This window comes from Mauremys mutica, chromosome 8 (genome assembly GCF_020497125.1).
Source record: "Mauremys mutica isolate MM-2020 ecotype Southern chromosome 8, ASM2049712v1, whole genome shotgun sequence".
Lineage (NCBI taxonomy): Eukaryota > Metazoa > Chordata > Testudines > Geoemydidae > Mauremys > Mauremys mutica.
The window spans coordinates 208160-231275 of record NC_059079.1 but is presented as its reverse complement, the minus strand read 5'-3'; the positions used below and the strand labels follow the sequence as shown (position 1 = coordinate 231275).

At 47.4% G+C, this 23116-nt stretch overlaps 1 protein-coding gene across 3 annotated transcripts in view; it reads right to left on the bottom strand.

Moving 5' to 3' along the window:
• The window catches only part of CFAP57 (cilia and flagella associated protein 57), a 136528-nt gene that overhangs the window by 80284 nt on the left and 33128 nt on the right, over positions 1-23116 (bottom strand). For all 3 annotated transcript variants that reach the window (XM_045028833.1, XM_045028830.1, XM_045028832.1), the window contains exons 6-7: positions 11905-12057; positions 10793-10932 (exon numbers count right to left, since the gene is read on the bottom strand). In XM_045028833.1, the coding sequence (XP_044884768.1) occupies positions 10793-10932; positions 11905-12057 (293 nt within the window). The remainder of the gene's footprint in view (positions 1-10792; positions 10933-11904; positions 12058-23116) is intronic.

Sequence of the window (23116 nt, the reverse complement as noted above, 5' to 3'; positions counted from 1 at the left end):
GCGTCAATGCCGGGTGTGTTGGTGTTGAATGCGTCAATGCCAGGTGTGTCGGTGCCAGTGCTGGTTGGGTTGGTGCTGTGCGGTAATACCCTGGTCGTGCTGGGACAGGGGAGGAGCAAAGGTGGCTGATGACATAGAAGCCGACCTCAAGTAGGACTGTAAAGGCTGATTCCCCACTCTGGCACTTCGAGTGCAGAAGGTGGGGGCCTGCAAGAACTCTAAAAATTAATACTTGCCACTCCAGGCTTGTATTAAACTCCCAAGGTTACAGCTTTTCTCTGACCTTGGATTGGTAGATGCTGCCACCGTCCAAGTGCAAAACCCCTTTAAGAACCCAGGAAGGCGCACTTAGGAATTCCTTCCTGTGGGGTACTCTCAAGCCCTTTCACCCCGCCTCCGGGGAATAGCTGAGAAAGAAAGAAAGAAAGAAAGAAAGAAAAGGAAATCAGCTGTTGCCACCAGCTAATTAAATATGTGTACAAACCTCTTAAGGCACAAAAATCCAGGTCTCTGGGCTTTCTTACAAGGTCCAGCAGAAAATACATCTGGGAACCTAGGCTTTTGCTAGATTAACAAAAAAAACTACAAGAATTAAGCATCAAGAATAGATCTCTTGAGGTCCATCTTAAAGATTACAAGCAAAACAAAAGCACTTGGGGTTAGCATAGAGGAATCCACAAGCCATAAAGAAATAAAAGGGATAAACCTGATCACGTCTTTCTAGACATTTCCTGACCTACTTACAAATCTGGGATTTTAGATTAGTAGTTTCTACGTATGATACTGATGATTTTTCATACCTGGCCCAAGCTTTTCACATCATAACTGCTCCCTGTCTGCCTCTCCCTGAGAACAACAGACAGACAAAAGGGGAGTCTTGTTTCAATTTTAAAAAGTTCTAGCCTTCCCATTGTCTCTTTTGGCCAGGTGCCCACTCACTTCCTTTTAGCTATGCATTGCAGTGAGACTTTTTAACCTTTTACAGGTAGAGCAATTAGAGAACAGCTACTAAGAGGGATTTTATAGCTACTGGCTGGCTGGGTGTCCATAAAAGGGAGTGACTCCCGCCTTAATTTATCACAAGGACCGTTTGCTCTGGCCCTGGCAGAAAGCTCAGGGGGTCCAGAAAGGCCACTGAGCAGGGGACTGCCACTGACTCAGCCACAGTGCCGGCTGAAGGTGGTGTCTCCACCTGTCCGATCTGGAGCTCCTGCTCTTCCTGGCTCTAGATTGGAAGGACTCCACTTCCGACTCCGAGAACCCCATATAGGAGGACCAGGGAGGAGTGGTGCCACTCGGTGCCGAAGAGCGGCGTCTAGGGTTGGGGGACTGGGCGGCTCCCCCATGGGTGCGCTTGTCGACGGCACCAGAGACCGGGGTCGAGGGGATGGTGATCATTGCAGAATCATTGTTGATTTGCCCCTGGATGGCACTGGGGGTCTCACGGGTGCCGTTGAGACCAATGTGGGTGTCCTGCCCCGTCTCAGAGGGGAGGGCAGTGCTGTGAGGGTGATAAGGTCTCTCGCCGCCTCGAATGCCTCCGGCGTGGATGGCATCTGTATATCACGGCCCTTGCTGACTGGTGAAAGACAGGGGCCCAGACTCAACTGGCCACGTGTAAGGACAGGAGTCGACGTGACCCTTGAAGCTGAGGCCGAAGTTGCGTAGCCCGATGCGGGTTTCATGGTTGCGGGCTCCATTTGCACCAGTCCGGGCGTAGGGGAGCGACCCCTTTTGGGTCTCTTTTTCTGAGACACCGGTAAATGTGAGTGGTGCCGGCCCCTGTCCCATCGGTGCCAAAGGTCTCTACTCAAGTCCTTCCTCTGCACTGATTCGTGCACCGGTGCTGCCAATGCACTCCACACTGATGATGAGGTGCTCGGGGTTGGCTTTGCCGAACCAGGGTCCGATTGCAGACGGAGAGTTGCCTCCATGAGGATTAACTTGAAGCGCTGATCTCTCTCCTTCTGTGTCCTTGGATGGAAACTCCTGCAAATTTTTCAGCATTCTTTTTGATGAGCTTCCCCCAAACACTTTCAACAAGAAGAATGGGGGTCACTCTTGGGCATAAGCTTGCCACAAGCTGTGCAGGGTTTACAACCCGGAGACTGAGGCATGCCCCTGTACTGGGAAGAAAGTGTGTGGGGGGGAATCACCCACATGAAATGTATATATAAAAACTACTAACCACTACTAACTACTATGTAAACTAACTAACTAACTATATACAAGAATGAAAATTCAACTGCTAGAGAGATGCTTACCGAAGCAAGAGAAATGAGTATTCTGGCTAACTGTCACAGGGGGTAAGAAGGAACTGACGGGGTGGCAGGTCGGCAGGGCTCTATATCCCGCGCCATAAAGACATGACCCCAGGGGGTGCCTGAGCTGACCCAACGGATACTGCTAGGGGAAAAACTTTTTGGCTGCCGTGCACGTGGTGCATGCACACCTAATTGGACTTGACATGAACAAGCACTCAAAGAAGAATCGTAGTTCTTCCCCACATACTGATTCCTTGTCTGAATCTTCTCCTCTCTTCGTCATGCCCTTCTCCCCATTCCACTGGTTCCCAGTCCCCTCCCCAACTCCTCATCCAATCTCTATTTCCTCCATCCAGTCTCTGTCTCCCCCACCTCAACCTCCCTTGCTTCTATACTTAGTCTCTACCTCCCTGCCATCCTCCAGTCCCAGTCTCCACTACCTAGGCTCCTTGTCATCACCTACTCCCCTGACCTTTCCATGCAACTCTATAGGTCTGGCTCTTATCCCTTTGCATTTGAAGCTCACTGCCTTCTCTTCCACACTGCCTAGGTGCCAGCCAGGGTGTCACTGAGAGCACAGGAGAGACAAGCACCCTGAATTCAGGGCCAGTGCCCAGCTCCACCATGCAGCAGCTGGAAGCTATGACAGGGAGTCTGGCTTCACCCCTGTAGCCCTGGGCTAAATGGAGTATGCACAGTTTCTCTGTGGGGATGGTGCATGTGTAGTCTGGACAGTGCTAGGAGCTGAGAGAGGCTTGAGTATGCTCAGTGAGGATGGAATCTTCAGAGATTTTATCTGTTAAGCTCTAGCAAGTCTGAACATGTGCAAACTGTGATTTTTCAGGGGCTTAGAACTTGGCCAAATCTGGGCAAATTTTCACTGGGATGGCAAAAGGCACAGCCCTGACAGTGCCAAATTTCAAGTCCTTGTTCCAAGGCATGGGATTACTGGAGCTTTCCAAAGAAAAGATTGCCAGAATATTTTTAACATTGAAAAACAACATTTTATCTAGCCTTATTCTCGGAAACAACTGAACCATGTAGCTGAAATATTTTGAAAAATTTGTCTTTAAATGGACATGTAGCATAGAAAATTTCAGCTAGAGCAGTTAGTTTGGGAAAGTTATAATTAACTGAAAACAGGGTCTTATAATGGGAAGTGTTGAGCATTCTTGATAATAGGCATTGCCCGTATCCCGCCTATAATACATTGTTTTTTCATAACCGTAGCCAATGAAGTATGCACTGCCATTTGGCAAATAAACTTATATTAGGATCATTTTCTGGAAATTATCATATAATTAGAGTCTGTATTAAAACCCAAACACAAAGGGGTAGAGTTAAGGTTTCATAGCTTGCAAGGTCAGATCATTTAGTCTGACCTCCTGTATAACACAGGCCTGAGAACTTCCCAAAAATAATTCCTAGAGTATATCTTTTAGAAAAATATCCAATCTTGATTTAAAAATTGGCAAGAATGGAAAATCCACCACAACCCTTGGTAAATTGTTCCAATGATTAATCATGCTCATTGTTTAAAATGTATGCCTTATTTTCAGTCTGAATTTGTCTATCTTCAGCTTCCAGCCAAAAAGAACAGGAGTACTTGTGGCACCTTAGGCCTGGTCTACACTAGGAGGTTATGTCAAATTTAGCAGTGTTAAATCGAATTAACCCTGCACCCGTCCACACAAGGAAGCTATTTAGTTCGACATACAGGTCTCTTTAGTTCGATTTCTGTACTCCTCCCCGACGAGGGGAGTAGCGCTAAATTCGACATGGCCATGTCGAATTAGGCTAGGTGTGGATGGAATTCGATGTTATTAGCTCTGGGAGCTATCCCACAGTGCACCACTCTGTTGACGCTCTGGACAGCAGTCCGAGCTCGGATGCTCTGAACAGCCACACAGGAAATGCCCCGGGAAAATTTGAATTCCTTTTCCTGTCTGGCCAGTTTGAATCTCATTTCCTGTTTGGACATCGTGGCGAGCTCAGCAGCACTGGCAGCGATGCAGAGCTCTCCAGCAGAGGTGTCCATGCAATCTCAGAATAGAAAGAGGGCCCCAGCATGGACTGACCGGGAAGTCTTGGATCTGATCGCTGTGTGGGGCGATGAGTCTGTGCTTTCGGAGCTGCGCTCCAAAAAACAGAATGCAAAGACCTACGAGAAGGTCTCCAAAGCCATGAGAGACAGAGGATACAGCCGGGAAACAACGCAGTGCCGCGTGAAAATCAAGGACCTGAGACAAGGATACCAAAAGATCAAAGCGGCAAAAGGACACTCCGGAGACCAGCCCTAGACATGCCGCTTCTACGAGGCACTGCATTCAATTCTAGGTGTGGCCGCCACCAGTACCCCACCACTGACCGTGGACTCTGACGATGGGATAGTGTCGACGGCCGGTTCCTCGGAGATGTTCGCGGACGGGGAAGATGAGGAAGCAGATGAGGAGGACGAGGCAGTCGACAGCGCTTACAACGCTGATTTCCCCAACAGCCAGGAACTATTCATCACCCTCACTGAGATCCCCTACCAACCCTCCCCAGCCGTTAACATGGACCCTGAATCAAGGGAAGGATCAGTCGGTATGTGCTTTAAACATGTAAACATTTATTTTTAACAGAGCAGGAATAGTTACTAGTTGAAAAGAAGGTCTATATATATGGGGATAGAACAGAAATCCTCTTGGGAGATCTCCACGAAGCTCTCCTGGAGGTAATCGAAAAGCCTGCGCAAGAGGTTCCTGGGGAGAGCGGCCTTATTGGGTGGTCCGTGGTAGGACACTTTTCCGCGCCAGGCTATCAGCAGGTACTCTGGGAGCATTGCCTCCACGAGCATGGCAGCATAGGCCCCTGGTTTGTGCTGGCTTTCATGCAGCATGCGCTCTCTATCTCTGTCAGTGATCATCCTCAGGGTGATCTCGCTCAGCACCTCCTGCATTGAATTAGGGGAATTAGGGGAATGTTAGTATTGGGAATGCTTGATTGTTCCTTTGCATAACAATAAGCATCGGTTTACAGCCACGTGGTAGAGGCTGCAGAGGGGCAGCATACAGGGATCTTTCCCGGGGACAGTCGCGAGGGGGTGGAACAGGGGCAGAGTTCATGCTTTCCGGATTGCCGGCAGCAGGAGGGCACTGCTATACATTAAGTTTTAAGCAGCCAAAAGTCTATGGCTTACCATGTGTGCCTGCTCCACGAATTCTGCTGTCATGTCCCGCTTGGCTGATCTCCAGTGCAAGACCCCAGGCAATGAATGCAAAGGCCGAAAATTCGAACTGGTCCTGAGTGCGCATGAGATAGGTGCTGTGCATGGTCTTGTTCACAGAGACAGACTAGACTATGTTCATTGTTCGCAAAAATGTATCTTTGTAAGGAATTCACTCCCTTTTTCCCATCACACAGCTGCAACTGTCTCCCGACCTACCCCTGCATCCCCCTCACGGAGGCTGGCGCAGATTAGGCGGCGAAAGAAAAGGACACGGGACGACATGTTCTCTGAACGTATGGGCTGCTCCCGAGCCGAGGCGGACCAGCAGACCCAGTGGAGGGAGAACATGTCTCAGTACCAGCACTCACACAGCGAATGGGAGGACAGGTGGCGGCAGGAGAACCAGCAGGCGACTCAAACGCTGCTTGGACTAATGAGGGAGCAAACGGACACGCTCCGGCGCCTTGTGGATGTTCTGCAGGACCGCAGGCAGGGGGACAGAGCCCCACTGCAGTGTATCTGTAACCGCCCTCCCCCGCCACAAAGTCCCATACCCCCCTCACCGAAAGTAACAAGAAGGAGGGGCGCCAGGGGTTGTGAAAACTGTCACTCCACCCCTGCAGAGTGCTCAATTGCAAGAAGTCTCTCATTCCCAAAATTTTAAACAAGTCCTTTCCTTCCAGCCTCACCGAAGCCCCCCTCCCAGTTTCATCCCCTAACTGTCTAGTTGATTATTAAAAATACTTTTCTGTTAATTACTGTTTCCGTCATGTTCCTGTAGAGAAGACTGTGTTTGAAGGGGGGGAAGGGGGTTGGTAATTGCACAGGACAGTCACCTTTACCAGGGTACAGACACGGGGGCAGGATCAGCAGCAGGTCACACACACAGTGCAGTCAGTAGGCACCCTGGTCGGTCTGGGAGGTGGTTTTCATGTTCGGGGGGGGGCACGTGACTTTGTGGCGGGGGAGGGCGGTTACAGATCTTATGCAGCGGTCCTTGTCCTGGACCACAGAGCCACGCAACAGGGGAATCTGTAACCGTCATCCCCCGCCACAAGGTCACATAGCCCCCGCACACAGAGTCCCGAAAAGGAGGGGTGGCAGGCTCCGTTGAAACAACCAGTCCGGCACTGCGGACCGCTCTAGGAGCAGGAGCCTGTCATTCCTCGAGTTTAGAAGCGGTCTTTACATCACTACACACCCTACCCGCCACAGGCTGCGTCCCAGTTTCAACCCTTTACCGTGAAGTCATTAATAAAGAAAACGGTTTTAATTAACAATGTTCCATGTATTTTATTTTTAAACGTGTGTTGGAAGGGGGTGAACAGGGTGAACGGGGTATGTAACTGCAGAGGATAGTCAATAGTAACTGGGTAAAGAAACGGGCAGGTTCAGCTTCTCTGTAAAGAAACTGAACAGTCACAGGTCACGCTGCTCGCTGAGGAACCTAGCTTTCAAAGCCTCCCGGATGCACAGCACTTCCCGCTGGGCTCTTCTAATCGCACGGCTGTCTGGCTGAGCATAATCAGCAGCCAGGCGATTTGCCTCAACCTCCCATCCCGCCATAAAGGTCTCCCCCTTGCTCTCACAGAGATTGTGGAGCACACAGCAAGCTGCAATAACAATGGGGATATTGGTTTCACTGAGATCTGAGCGAGTCAGTAAGCTCCTCCATCTCCCCTTGAGAAGTCCAAAAGCACACTCCACCGCCATTCTGCACTTGCTCAGCCGGTAGTTGAAGAGTTCCTTGTCACTGTCCAGTGCGCCTGTATAGGGCTTCATGAGCCAGGGCATTAGCGGGTAGGCTGGGTCCCCGAGGATCACTATAGGCATCTCCACATCCCCAACAGTTATTTTGTGATCCGGGAAGAAACTACCTTCCTGCAGGCGTCTAAACAGACCAGAGTTCCTGAAAACACGCGCGTCATGAACCTTGCCCGGCCACCCGACGTTGATGTTGGTAAAGCGTCCCCTATGGTCCACCAGTGCTTGCAGCACCATTGAAAAGTAGCCCTTTCTGTTAATATACTGGCTGGCCTGGTGGTCCGGTCCCAGGATAGGGATGTGAGTTCCATCTATAGCCCCACTGCAGTTTGGGAATCCCATCGCGGCGAAGCCATCTATGATCACCTGAACGTTTCCCAGGGTCACTACCTTTGAGAGCAGTAGCTCGACGATTGCGTTGGCTACTTGCATCACAGCAACCCCCACGGTAGATTTGCCCACGCCAAAGTGGTTCGCTACTGACCGGTAGCTGTCTGGCGTTGCAAGTTTCCAGAGGGCTATGGCCACTCGCTTCTGCACAGTCAGGGCTGCTCGCATCCGGGTGTCCTTGTGCTTCAGGGCAGGGGACAGCAACTCACACAGTTCAAGGAAAGTCCCCTTACGCATCCTAAAGTTTTGCAGCCACTGTGATTCATCCCAGACCTGCAGCACTATGCGGTCCCACCAGTCCGTGCTTGTTTCCCGGGCCCAGAGTTGCCATTCCACAGCATGAACATGACCCATTGCCACCATGATCTCCACGGCGCAGCGTACCGTGCTGTGTGAGAGGTCTGTGCCACTCTCTGACTTCATGTCCTCACCGCGCTGCCGTTGCCTCTTCGCCCGATTTCTCAGCATCTGACTGTGGAAAAGGTGGACGATAAGGTGCGAGGAGTTGACAACTGCCATAACTGCAGCGATGATCGCAGCGGGCTCCATGCTCGCAGTGCTGTGGCGTCCGCGCTGTCACTAACCAGAAAAGAGCGCGAACTGATTGCCCGCCAGCGCTTTCAGGGAGGGAGGGCGGGAGTGACGGTTGAATGACGACAGTTACCCAAAACCACCCTCGACACATTTTTTCCCCCAGCAGGCATTGGGGGCTCGACCCAGAATTCCAATGGGCAGCAGGGACTGCGGGATAGCTACCCACAGTGCACCGCTTCCAATGTCGACGCTTGCCCCGTTACTGTGGACTCACAAAGTCGAATTAGTGTCCTTAGTGTGGATACACAAATTCGACTTTGTAAGGTCGGTTCCATAAATTCGATTTAAGTAGAATCGAACTACTCTGGTAGTGTAGACATACCCTTAGAGACTAACACATTTATTTGAATATAAGCTTTCGTGGGCTACAGTCCACTTCATTGGACGCATAGACTGGAACATATAGTGAGGAGATATATATACATACAGAGAACATGAAAAGGTGGGAGTTGCCCAACCAACTCTAAGAGGCTAATTAATTAAGATGAAATGTTGTCAGCAGAAGAAAAAACAACTTTTGTAGTGATAATCAAGATAGTGCATTTAAGACAGTTTGACAAGAAGCTGTGAGGATACTTAACGTGGGGGAAATAGAGTCAATGTTTGTAAGGGCTCAGCCATTCCCAGTCTCTATTTAAGCCTAAGTTGATAGTATCTAGTTTGCATATCAATTCAAGTTCAGCAGTTTCTTGTTGAAGTCTGTTTTTGAAGCTTTTCTGTTGCAAAATTGCCACCTTTAAATCTGTTACTGAATGGCCAGAGAGTTGAAGTGTTCTCCTACTGATTCCAGCCAGTGAACATCCTTCTTGAATCGTGGGCAACAGCACTGGACACAGGATTCCAACAGTAGTTGCACCAGTGCCAAAGACAGAGGTAAAATAACCTCTCTACTCTTACTCAAGATTCCACTGTTTAGGCATCCAAGGATCCCATTAGCTCTTTTGGCCACAGCCTCACACTGGGAGCTCATGTTCAGCTGATTATTCACCACGACCCCAAAATCTTTTTTAGAGTTGCTACTTCCCAGGATAGCATCCCGCTCCTGTAAGTATGGCCTATATTCTTTGTTCCTAGATGTATACATTTCTATGTAGCTGTAGTAAAATGCATATTGTTTGCTTGTGCCAAGCTTACCAAGTGGATTGTTATCTGAGTCAGTGACCTGTCCTGGTCATTATTTATCACTTGCCCAATCTGTGTGTCATCTGCAAACTTTATCGGTGATGATTTTGTTTTCTTCCAGGTCATTGCACGGATTACTTTAATTCTTCCATTTCCTAACATTTGAGTGCTTCATTTTGCAACCTCAATGTTCTTTTAATGTAGCTTTTTGTATGGAATTGGTATTTATTCCACAATGGTGGTGATATCCATGTGATAAATTATATTACCATGCATCTTTGACTACCTCTCTTGCACTCTGCCCACTAATCCATTTCCACCAGGACTATTTCAAATATTTCAGTTCTGTAGGCAGACTCAAACAGATGCCATTTAAAAAAAAAGACTGTCACAAAAGCATCTCCTTTCTTTCTGTCACTCAACCCCTCTTCCACACTGAGAAATTTCCCCAGCAGTAGCTCAGAGTCAGAATTTTAGATGAGGCATTTGCCTTCACATTGAAAATACCCCTCAGAGCTGCCAGGCTGTTCAGAAAAGTCCTGGTACTAGAATGGGCACTCTATAATTTGGGGCACAAAAGCAACTCCAGGAATGGACTCTTCTCTATACAGAAGAGCTAGTTTGTTAATTTAAACAGCTGTGGGTGAAACACTGAACTGGAATGACAGTAAAGTTATTTTCTCATCTTCTGAATGCAGCAGTGCCCAAGGCACCCCAATGGTAGTCTTTACTGAATTTCCCATAAAATTACGCAGATCTGAGGATTGCTGTCTTGTTGTAAGTAAGTATAAAAAAGTGTTGGTCTAATCAAAGGTATTACCTCACCCACCTTGCCTCACTGATCTCAGGTATAGTAAGAGCAATATTAAAATCCTGGCCCAGTGACAGATTTCAAGTCTTATATCTTGCAAGCCATCAGACTATAAATGGTTGCAATATCTCACTGGAGAGCTGGAAATCCCCGTTTCCAGCAGCGTAAAGCATTTATTTCTAGCAGATTTGTTATACAGAATTATTTTAGATCATTTTTAGATTGTTCTGAAATGTATTAGTTATTTTTCTCTTCCTCTGAGGCCTGAAGAGTTAGACAGGCTCATGGTACTAAACATACAGTAGCCTTTTGTGAGATGCACAAAAAACAGTAATTTTTTAAAAAACAAAAAAAAGCTCTCTGAGCATTTCTAATATCATTTTTGGGAAATCTGTGGCATATATGCAATACATGATGGCATGGTATGGTATCAAGGTCTTAGTGATTATTGGTACTTGTTTTGAATGTATTGCAAATCTAGGCTGATCCCAAACTACTGCCAGTAAGGCCACTCTTATCCCATACCATACAGTGACACCACCAAAAACAGACATGCACATGCTAAGACATCTGTAGTTGTCCATTACAGGAGACATACAAAGACAGAAAGCAGTAAAAACAAAGATGGTTCTTTACTTGGTTTCATAGTTCCAGATGCGTACAGATCTGTCCAGGGAACAAGTAGCAATGAGGGGTTTACGGATACAGGTGTCCAGTCCAGTGATGGCAGCAGAATGTAATGGGAAATTCAGATACTCAAAGTGAGCTGGTTCCCCCTAGAGAAGTGCCACAAATAATTAAACACTCAGAAAAAAATCATATTGGCTTAGACTGATCAAGAGACAGTAAGCAAAGGAAAATGATAAACCTCAATGCATGGAATTGGGGAGAGGTATCTTGTGTGGTACTAGACTAGAAATGCACCAGAAATTTAAAATAGGGAATAATGGTGTTAGGTGCAGTCTTATTTGGCATCTTTACTACTTATATGGAAGAATGATGGGATTCAGACACAGTACTATATTGTGAAGATTTGTGCACATCAGCAAGAACAGAAAAATAATGCACAAGGACCTAAAGAGACATGAGCAATAACAAAAATGAGAACTGACCTGGAAGATGGCAGTTAATACATATAAGGAAAAATAATCTGAAAAGCAGATACTGAATGGGAAGTAGAAACCTGGGAAGCAAATTAGATAGGAGTTTGCAGTGTGATATAGCTGGGGGCTGGGGGTGAGGAGAGAAGTTAGTGAGGTTTTGGGCTGCATCATGGAGCAGTTCCTGTTTGTACAGATGCTCTAGTATGACTCACCTGGAATAAGTATTTAATTCCATCTAGGCATTTATACAAGACAATGACAGTTCTGTCCTTAATTAGCTTGTAAAAGTTCTTTAGTGCAGGAACTATCTTCAACTGCATGTTTGTGCCCAACACAATGGGATTCTGATTTTGACTAGGACTTCTATGTGCTACCATAATATGAATACTCTACTTCCAAATATAATAATAATATGACAGATTCTCAGCTTTAACATCGTATTAAAGATTTTCGTATATTAAATTTATTAAACATATACACAGAGCACTTCTCTGCACTACAAGGATGGGATGGGATGGGTTCAGCGTCTCACAGGTGGATTTTACAAAAACCTTCCACAGAAAGTGACACTGGAAACCAACTGCCTTGCTTATATATCACTTACTGAGTGTTGTGCTAAAGGATTGGTGATCAAATTGAACTTACCTTAATTATCTCAGTTGAGGACATGGTAAAGATGTAGAGCTGATTTTTACTGGTGCTAATGAGCAGCGTTTCCTCTGAGGGGCTAAAACACATGCACATAACATCCTGCTTGTCTGACTGATTTGGGTCACTGCTGCGCTGATCCTGGGGAATCTACACAGCAAACCAGTCCCATTAGACTATTTCAAATCTCAGTACTCCACATAGCACCCACACTTGCAATGTAATTCTGCTTTGGTAGGGATATGCTTAGAAATCAATTGACTCTAAAGAAGTAGGTGCCTTACCTACACAAAGGCAGCAATGCAGACAAGGTGACCCAGGTGGAATTTTCCATCTTTAATGGCTATAATTTAGGAACACCTTTTCAATATTTGTCTTAATATATGTATCACATACAAAAAATGGCAACAAAAGAACACTAAGCAAAGTCAAGCACTCAAGTTAGGAAATGGCAGAATTACAGTTGTCCATGAAAGAACGGTTCCTTACCTTACAGTACTTCTGCTTCTTTGAGATGGGTTTTCCACAGGGACTCCAGTCCTAGTGAACATGTGTCCCATGTGCATAGATCCTTTTGGCCAGCAGTGACCACTGGGGCTGCACCTCTGCCCTAGTTCTCCTAGTGCTCCCCTACCCAAGGGTATAAAGAGCAGAGTGGGCACAACCAGCTCCTTCACCACTACAGAATACATGAGGGGTAGGACTCTGTAGTAGGGGGAAAGAAGGCAGATCATGGAATCCATGCGGACAATATATCTCAAAGAATCACAGTTACTGTAAGGTAAGTAACCATTTCTTCTTCGAATGATTGTCCACATGGATTCCACTCTTGGTGACTTACAAGCAGTCTTCAGTTTGCTTGAAGGTGGTGTGATGCTGGCAGGCCAGGTGCCAGCTCTTGTCAAGACTGCAGGCATTAGCTAAGAAAAAATGGTTACTCATCTTCTCGTAACTGTTGTTCTTTGAGATGAGTTGTTCATGTCAATTCCAAACAGGTGTGTGTGCGCATGCACGGCAGCCGGAAGATTTTTCCCCTAGCAATATCCGTCGGTCCCCCTGGAGTGGTGCCATCATAGCGCTCAATATAGGGCCCTACTGACCCACCTCAGTTCCTTCTTGCTGGCTACCCCAACAGAGGAGTAGGTGGGTGGATATTGGAATGGACATGAACAACACATCTCAAAGAGCAGTTATGAGAAGGTAAGTAACCATTTTTTCTCCTTCGAGTGCTTGTTCATGTCAATTCCAATCAGGTGACTCCCAAGCCTAAGTTTAGGAGGCAGGGCCGGAGCTGTCTACTGATCGGAGCACTGCTCTACCAAAGGCTGCATCGTCTCTGGCCTGCTGGGTAATTGTGTAATGTGCAGTGAAAGTAAGTATGGAGGACCATGTCGCCACTCTGCATACTTCCTGGGTCAGAACTTGCGCTGGGAACGCTGCTGAAGACGCCTGCGCCCTAGTGGAGTGCGCTGTGAGCAGAGGGGCAGGCACCTCTGCCAGGTTATAGCATTCATGGATGCAGGACATGACCCACGAGGAAATTCGTTGGGAGAAGACTGGAAGACTCTTCATCCTGCCTGCCATAGCCACGAACAGTTGAATGGACTTCCTAAATGGTTTTCTTCTTTCAATGTAAAAGGCTAGTGCTCTGCAGACATCCAATGAGTGGAGCCTCTGCTCCCTGCTGTTCGAGTGCTGCTTAGGAAAGAACAATGGGAGGAAGATGTCCTGGTTGATGTGAAACTGGGAGACAACCTTTGGGAGGAAAGCTGGATGTGGCCTGAGCTGAACTTTGTCCTTATAGAACACAGTGTAAGGGGGCTCTGATGTTAGGGCCTTGAGCTCAGACACCCTTCTCCTGGGTGAGGTTATAGCTACCAGAAATGCCACCTTGCATGACAAGTAGAGCAGGGAACAAGTCACCAGTGGTTCGAAGGGCAGACCCATCAATTTGGAAAGGACCAGATTGATGTCCCAGGTTGGGGCCGGTTGTTGGATGTGCCAATACAGCCTGTTGAAACCTTTCAGGAAACAGCTGATCATAGAGTTGGCAAACACCGACTGGCCCTCTGCACCTGGATGGAAGGCAGAGATGGTGGCCAAGTGAACCCTTGTTGATGACATGGACAGTCCATGCTGCTAGAGATAGAGAAGGTAGGCTCTCTGCACAGGTACTACTGCAGAGAAGGATTTGGAGGAGCCCTCTGAGGGAAGGGATCAGAAGGAGACCCCATCGGCAAGAAGGCAGAGGATGCATTGTCCTAGGAATAGGGGTTCCATGACCACCATTCCCAAGAGGAGAAGATGGGTGGTGGTGGTAGAGGACTCCCTCCTAAAGGGGACGGAGTCATCCATCTGCCGACCGGACCAGGAGACTCGCAAAGTGTGCTGCTTGCCTGGAGCTAGAATCCAGGATGTGACGAAGTGTCTGCTAAGACTGATCAAGACCTCGGACCGCTACCCCTTCCAACTTCTCCATGTGGGCACCAATGATACTGCCAAGAATGACCTTAAGCAGATCACAGCAGACTATGTGGCTCTGGGAAGAAGGATAAAGGAGTTTGAGGTGCAAGTTGTGTTCTTGTCCATCCTCCCCGTTGAAGGAAGAGGTCCAGGTAGGGATCATCGAATTGTGGAGGTGAATGTGTTGTTATGCAAGTGGTGTCAGAGTGAGGGCTTTGGATTCTTTGATGATGGGATGTTGATCCGGGAAGAAGGATTGCTAGGAAGAGATGGGATCCACCTAACGAAGAGAGGGAAGAGCATCTTGGACTGAGGCGGAGATGGACATAGGAGACGGAAGTGTTGCAAGGCTCTGGGTTAGGCTAAAAGGGGTAAAAAACAAGGGTGATGTCGTGCTAGGAGTCTACTACAGGCCACCTAACCAGGTGGATAAGGTGGATGAGGCTTTTTTTAAACAACTAACAAAATCATTCAAAGCCCAAGATTTGGTGGTGATGGGGGACTTCAACTATCCAGATATATGTTGGGAAAATAACACCGCGGGGCACAGACCATCCAATAAGTTCTTGGACTGCATTGCAGACAACTTTTTATTTCAGAAGGTTGAAAAAGCTACTGGGGGGAAGCTGTTCTAGACTTGATTTTAACAAATAGGGAGGAACTCATTGAGAATTTGTAAGTAGAAGGCAGCTTTGGTGAAAGTGATCATGAAGTCATAGAGTTTGCAATTCTAAAGGAAGGGTAGAAGGGAGTACAGCAAAATAGAGACAATGGATTTCAGGAAGGTGGATTTTGGTAAGCTCAGAGAGCTGATAGGTAAGGTCTCATGGGAATCAAGACTGAGGGGAAAACCAACTGAGGAGAGTTGGCAGTTTTTCAAAGGGACACTATTAAGGGCCCAAAAGCAAGCTATTCTGCTGGGTAGGAAAGACAGAAAATGTGGCAAAAAGACCACCTTGGCTTAACCACGAGATCTTGCATGATCTAAAAAATAAAAAGCAGTCATATAAAAATGAAAACTAGGACAGATTACAAAGGATGAATATAGGCAAACAACACAGGAATGCAGGGGCAAGATTAGAAAGCAAAGGCATAAAATGAGCTCAAACTAGCTATGGGAATAAAGGGAAACAAGAAGACTTTTTATCAATACATTAGAAGCAAGAGGAAGACCAAGGACAGGGTAGGCTCACTGCTCAGTGAAGAGGGAGAAACAGTAACAGGAAACTTGGAAATGGCAGAGATGCTTAATGACTTCTTTGTTTCGGTCTTCACTGAGAAGTCTGAAGGAATGCCTAACATAGTGAATGCTAATGGGAAGGGGGTAGGTTTAGAAGATAAAATAAAAAAAGAACAAGTTAAAAATAACTTAGAAAAGTTAGATGCTTGCAAATCATCAGGGCCTGATGAAATGCATCCTAGAATACTCAAGGAGCTAATAGAGGAGGTATCTGAGCCTCTAGCTATTATCTTTGGAAAATCATGGGAGACGGGAGAGATTCTAGAAGTCTGGAAAAGGGCAAATATAGTGCCCATCTATAAAAAGGGAAATAAAAACAACCCAGGAAACTATAGACCAGTTAGTTTAATTTTTGTGCCAGGGAAGATAATGGCACAAGTAATTAAGGAAATCATCTGCAAACACTTGGAAGGTGGTAAGGTGAGAGGGAATAGCCAGCATGGATTTGTAAAGAACAAATTGTGTCAAACCAATCTGATAGCTTTCTTTGATAGGATAACAAGTCTTGTGGATAAGGGAGAGGTACCTTCTGTGGGATGGTGTAATTGCTATATGAAAGTACGTGTCCTTCAAGTTGAGGGAAGTGTACCAGTCCCCTGGATCCAAGGAAGGGATGATGGAGGCCAAAGACACCATGCAGAACTTCAGTTTCTTCATGAACTTGTTGAGCTCTTGCAGGTCCAGGATGGGCCTGAGCCCGCCTTTGGCTTTTGGTATTAGGAAATACTGGGAATAGAAGCCCTTGCCCTTCACCTCCTGAGGAACCTCTTCCACAGCCCACAGCTAGAGGAGTGAGTGAACCTCCTGTATGAGGAGTCGCTTGTGAGAAGGGTCCTTGAAGAGAGGTGGGGAAAGGGGGTGGAAGGGCAGGAGGCCCGAGAATTGGAGGGAGTATCCCCTCTCTACCGTGCAGAGCACCCAGCAGTCCGAAGTGATACGGGCCCACACAGGGTAGAAATGGGATAGTCGGGACAAGAAGGTAAGGCGGGTTGGATCCAGTGCAAGTGCTGGTGCGTCGTCCTCATTCGCACCTTCAAAAGGCCTGCTTCTGGCTGGATGAAGGTTGGGACGTGCCAGAGCCCTAGCCTGAGGACAGGCGCGGCCTCTTCCTGGTGCTCCTGTTTCTCCTCTGTGAGCCATCCTGCCAGTTCTGCGGTTGGTAGAACTGCGAAGGAGGTTGTGGCCTAAAATGCCTACGCTGCGTGGCAGGGGTGTGGAGGTCCAGCGATTTGAGGGTGGCTCTTGAGTCTTTTAGGCTATATAGCCTTTTATCTGTCTTTTTGGAAAATAGAGTCACATCCTCAAAAGGGAGATCCTGAATGGTCTGCTGGACCTCGTATGGCAGACCTGATACCTGGAGCTGGGAGTCCCTTCTCATGGCAATTCCAGTAGACATCACCTGAGTGGCCGCATCAGCCCTGTCCAGAGCAGCCTCCAGCAAAGCTCAGGAAATGAGCTTGCCCTCCTCCACCAGGACTGAGAATTCAGCACAGGAGTCCTGCAGCAGCAACTCTGCAAACCTCACTTTTGCCCAACATGTATTGTAGCAGTACCTGCTGATAATGGCCTGCTGGTTAGAAATGTGGAGCTGCAAGCCACCAGTGGAGTAGACCTTTCTCCCAAAAAGGTTGAGTTTTGCCTCCCGATTCTTTGGGAGGGGCCTTGGTAGTACTGGCACTCGCGTTGGTTAGCAGTGTCCACGACCAACTAATCTGATGGAGGATGGGTATACAAGTGCTCATAGCTCCTGGATGGCACAAAATAGTGTCTTTCATTGCACTTAGCTGTAGGGGGCAATGAAGCCAGGGTCTGCCACAAGGTTTTTGTGATGTCGGCAATGGTCTTTATCAGGGGTGGGGCAATACGTGCCGGTTCGGAGGTGGCGAGGATATCCACCATTGGATCTGCGTCCTCCACTACCTCCTCCACCTGAATGCCCAGGCCAGGGCAACCCTCCTTAGCAATTGCTGTAGGACCCTGTTGTCCTCCAGGGCCGGGGCTACCGAAGTGCCCACCAGCACTTCATCTGGAGAAGAAGAGGAAGAGGTCCCCAAAAGGAGTGGCTGCTCTCTTCCCTCTGCACCCAAGAGGTCCTGCGACACTTCGGGATTCTGGGCTGGAGCCAACACAAATGGTGTCATGGCCCTTGATGCTGGAGCTGCATACGTCGGTGCCGAGGCTGCCAATGCCGAAGTTGTCAAAGCCAGAACTGATGGTGTTGGGGCTGTCGCTAATGAGGCTGTTGGTGCTGAGGATGTCGGCACTGATACCACTGGGGCTGGCGTGGATGATGCTGGTGCCACAGGGGTTGGGATGGTAGTGTCAGGGAGCAATGGAACTACCCCTGATCCTGCCAATGCCGATGGTGCTGGAGGTGGTATGAAAGTGGCCAAGGCCACCACCGCCGCCCTGGAATGTGACCCTTGGCTCTGCCCTCGGCCTTGGTGAAAGGCCCAGGGAGTTCAAAAGGGCCACTGTGCTGGGGGCTGCCACTTCACGGGCTGTAGTGCCAGGTAAGGGTGCTGGTCTCGTGATGACTTGGACCATCTATTTCTGCTCCTATGAGATCGATAGGAGTCTGACTCCAACTCTGAGGTGTCCTAGGTCCAACTCCGAGGACCACGGAGGAGTGGTTCTCCAAGGTGCTGAGGGTCCGCACCGAGGGCTTGGGGACCAACGAGACTGCTGACCCTGTTCTGGCACCAGGGAGCGGTGCACTGGGGATGGAGACCACCGGGACATCATTGTGGCCTTTCCACTTGACGATGCCGGAGGAGTGTCCGGTGCCAACGACCTATCCTGTCTAGGTGGGGAGAATGGTGCCATGAGCTGGAACAGTTCCCTGGCTGCCTCAAATGCCTCCAGGGTTGATGGGAGGTGTAGTTGTTGGCTCGGCCTCGGCAAGTGAGAAGGGTCTGGACTGGACCGCCCTTCCACAGGGGCAGCAGTTGACGTGACCGTCTCTCGGTAGGGACGAAGTAGTGTGGCCTGACTTGGGTCTCAGAATGGCCGGCTCCTTGGGTCTAGCCAGGAGGGGGAGGGAAACGACCCCTCTCCGGCCTCCTATTATTCTGTGGCACCAGCGATTGAGACCAGTGCCTGTCTGTGGCCTGTGAGCCTTGAGTGGAGCCATGATGGTGCTGAGAGTCCTTGTCCTAACTCGGCACCAATCCCCATGTCAATGGTGCCGGGGCACTGCATACCGAGGAGGTGGTACTCGGTGCCAGGTCTGCCGACCTGGGGTCGGACTGGGGCTGGAGTGCTGCTTCCATTAGTAGGACCTTCAGGCACTGATCTCTATCTTTCAGTGTCCTGGGGCAACCCCCCCTGAAGATCCTACAGCAATCCTTTTGATGTCTCTCCCCCAAACACTTCAAACACGAAGTGTGAGGTTTGCTTCCAGGCATATACTTGCTGCTGACCTCACAGGCTTTGAAACCAGGAGAATGCGGCATGCCCTAGCACCGGGATAGCACTGGAGGGGAAACCCCTCCAAAGGAAACTTAAGAACTAAGTAAAGTACCTACTAACTGCTTAACACTAACTACAAAACTAGTTACACTAGACGTGTACCCAGAAGCCTCCTACTGCAAGACAAACCCAAGAAAGAAACCAACAGGACTCCACTGGCCATCACATACAGTCCCCAGCTAAAACCCCTCCAGCGCATCATCAGGGATCTACAACCCATCCTGGACAATGATCCCACACTTTCACAGGCCTTGGGTGGCAGGCCAGTCCTCGCCCACAGACAACCTGCCAACCTGAAGCATATTCTCACCAGTAACTGCACACTGCACCATAGTAACTCTAACTCAGGAACCAATCCATGCAACAAACCTCGATGCCAACTCTGCCCACATATCTACACCAGCGACACCATCACAGGACCTAACCAGATCAGCCACACCATCACCAGTTCATTCACCTGCACGCCCACCAATGTTATAGATGCCATCATATGCCAGCAATGCCCCTCTGCTATGTACATCGGCCAAACTGGACAGTCTCTAAGGAAAAGGATAAATGGACACAAATCAGACATTAGGAATGGCAATATACAACAACCTGTAGGAGAACACTTCAACCTCCCTGGCCACACAATAGCAGATCTTAAGGTGGCCATCCTGCAGCAAAAAAACTTCAGGACCAGACTTCAAAGAGAAACTGCTGAGCTCCAGTTCATTTGCAAATTTGACACCATCAGCTCAGGATTAAACAAAGACTGTGAATGGCTTGCCAACTACAGAACCAGTTTCTCCTCTCTTGGTTTTCACTCAACTGCTAGAACAGGGCCTCATCCTCCCTGATTGAACTAACCTCGTTATCTCTAGCTTGCTTCTTGCTTGCATATATAAACCTGCCCCTGGAAATTTCCACTACTTGCATCCGAAGAAGTGGGTATTCACCCACGAAAGCTCATGGTGCAAAACGTCTGTTAGTCTATCAGGTGCCACAGGATTCTTTGCTGCTTCTACAAAACTAATGAAGAACTATATACAGACTGCCAAATCCGCTTGTCATGACAAGAGCAAGGGGAAGTTCCAGCTAACCGTCACTGGCGGTAAGAAGGAACTGAGGGGTTGGCAGATCGGTAGGTCCCTATATTGAGCGCCATGATGGTGCCACTCCAGGGGGCATCTGGACTCATCTGACGGATACTGCTAGGGGAAAAATCTTCTGGCTGCCATGCACATGCACATGCACATACCTGATTGGAACTGACATGAGCAAGCATTCGAAGAACTGACAGACTCATAGATGGAAACCAGACCAGTTCACCTGTATGTTAGTTTTGCTCAAAATAGGTATTAGTCTTGTAAGAATGTATTTAGTGTTTAGAATCTACAAAAGGCTTGTAAATTGCTGCATGCATTAATCTCATTTGTAATGTCTGTATTCCATGCCATAGGAAAATATGCAAGTTTTGCTTTATAACTTTGAAAATGTTTGCACTAAACTTGTGAATCCAGGCATGGAAATCATCACCCCTGCCCATCCAGGAGGACTATCAAAATTTAACCATTATAAGACAAAATCTTTGCTAATTGCCCCATCCACCCATGGAGAAGTACATGCAGAAGGCATCTTCCCATCACTCTGAATGCTGGAAGAGGGAAATAAAAAGCGCTAATGTGAAGATTGTTCCTCTCTTTGCTGTTTGAACTCTCACAGGGCCAGAGTCACCAAAACTGAAGCCAGAGATCCCCAAGGGTTATCTCCTGGGTCCACTCTGAAAGACACTTTGAATAGACAGATCTCTACAACTCTGTCACTCTTAGGATTTAGATGGTAACTCATTTGTGTGTATATGTTTGCTTGCTTTAACCTGTAAATAACTCTCATTTCTCTTTCCTAGCGAATAAACCTTTAGATAGTTTAACACAGGATTGGATACAGGTGCTGTCTTTGGCATAAGATAAAGGATACCAACTGATCTAGGCTAAGTAACTGGTCTCTTGGGACTGGAAGCAATCTGCATATTGTGTGATTTTTGATGTAGGTGACCATTTATCACTAAGTCCAGTTGTATGGATGGCCAGATAGACTGGAGAGTCTAAGGGGACTGTCTGTGACTCCATGGTAAGATTTTTATAGTGATCCAGGAGTCCACATTTGTTACTGGCTTGGTAAAATCTAATTATAGAACATACCATGTGCTTGAGGTATCTGTCCTGTTGTTGACAGTCTGCTCCAAGGTAGGCACTCACTGTTGTGAGCCACTCAAGACAGCATGACAGGTGGGAAGTAGTTCTACTAAAACAGTAACTACAGAACAGCCCTAAAAAAAAGGGCATTCAATCTGGAAGCCTTTAGCAAAGAATAATGACTAGTAAATATGTGGACTGAGTGACAAGTAGCTACCTTACAGATTTCAGAAATAGGGACATTCTTCAAACAGGCAACAGAGGCTTTTTGAGTTCTAAGGTGGATCTAACCTGGCTAACTCAGGGCATGTCCTTATATAGATGGAGAGTCAATTAGATAATCCCTGAGTCGATATTGCCTGACCCGTAATCCTCTCTGCAAAGGCCATAAACAGTCTAGGTGTGTTCCTGCATAATTTTCTCCTGTCAATGTAAAGAGACAATGCTCTTAACTACATTAAGTGTATGAAGTTTAGCTTTCCCAAGGAAAAATGAGGCTTGGGGAAGAAATCTGGGAAATAAATACATTGGTACATACATAATTCTAAAAGAAAATTTCAGCAGGAACTTGGGGTGAGATCTGAGAGTGATCCTGTCCTTAACAATCAGAGGCAGGAGGTCACGGCAGCATTCTGCACAGCTGGAAACAGATAAGCATGGGAAGGCTGTGGCCAACAGAGAGAAGAGAAGCAGGAGGAATTCCACTCAGCTAGAAATTTCAAATCAATACCAGGTTCTCAACTTTGAAAACTTTGGAAGATACCTCTCAAGATCCAGCAGGTCCAAGGAAACAGAGAGATGTATGGGACACATATGTGGATGGCAGCTCAGCCCAACGTGTAAGAAAATCAAGCCTGCTTTCAAAGAGTTCTCCACCCATCCAAGGAAGACAGACAATTTTTGTTGGAAATTCAATACAGTACTCAGAAGAATAAAAAGAACATTCTGCAAGGGAAAGGTGGACAACAGGACAATGTGCTGTCTTCCAGGAGCCAAGACACAAGCCATCATTCTAAGATTGGATAGACTTCTGAAGTTGAGAGGCAAGGATCCACTGGTGATGGTTCATATTGGTACTAATGACACTGTGTTGCGAGATATCTCAGAGATACTAGATGACTTCAGAGAACTCGGAAGCATGCTGAAGAAGAATGTCCAAGCAATCTTCTGAGATCCTTCCTGTTCCATGAGTGAAGGAAGACAGAAGGCAGAAGATTATGGAAGTAAACCACTGGGTAAGTAAGTGATGGAAGGTGGAGCGTTTTGGTTTTGTGGAACATTGGTACACCTATGGGGAGAGAGGGCTGTATAGTTTAGTTCTCCTCCTCCTCAGCAGAAGGGGAACCAATCTCTCTGGGAAAGGCTGGCTAGAGTAATCAGGATGGGGTTAAACTAAAAGCAAAATGGGAAGGTAAAATGAGAGAAGATCTGAGCACTCAATTAGCACAAAATTGAGATGTTGAGAACAGAATGAATCAAGGGACCAAAGGACACGAAGAGAAGCAATTTTACATTTGCCTATGAAGCAATGCTATGGGTAACAAACAAGATAAACTGGATTTACAAGTACTGTATAAATTCAATCTAGTTGATATTACTGAAAACTAGTGGGATGATTTGCATGATTGAAATGTTAAAATCAATGATTGTAACCTATTTAGGAACAATCAACAGAGCAAAAGGGGAGGAGGAGTGGCACTTTATGCCAAGAATGGCATTACCTGTTTCTGAGTCACTGATAACTCAGAAGAAAATAATTTTGAATGTTTATGAATCAAAGTCCTAACAGAGAAAGCAAAAGATGAGGTATTGATTGGTGTCTGCTACAAACCACCAAATCACAAGGAGGAACAGGATG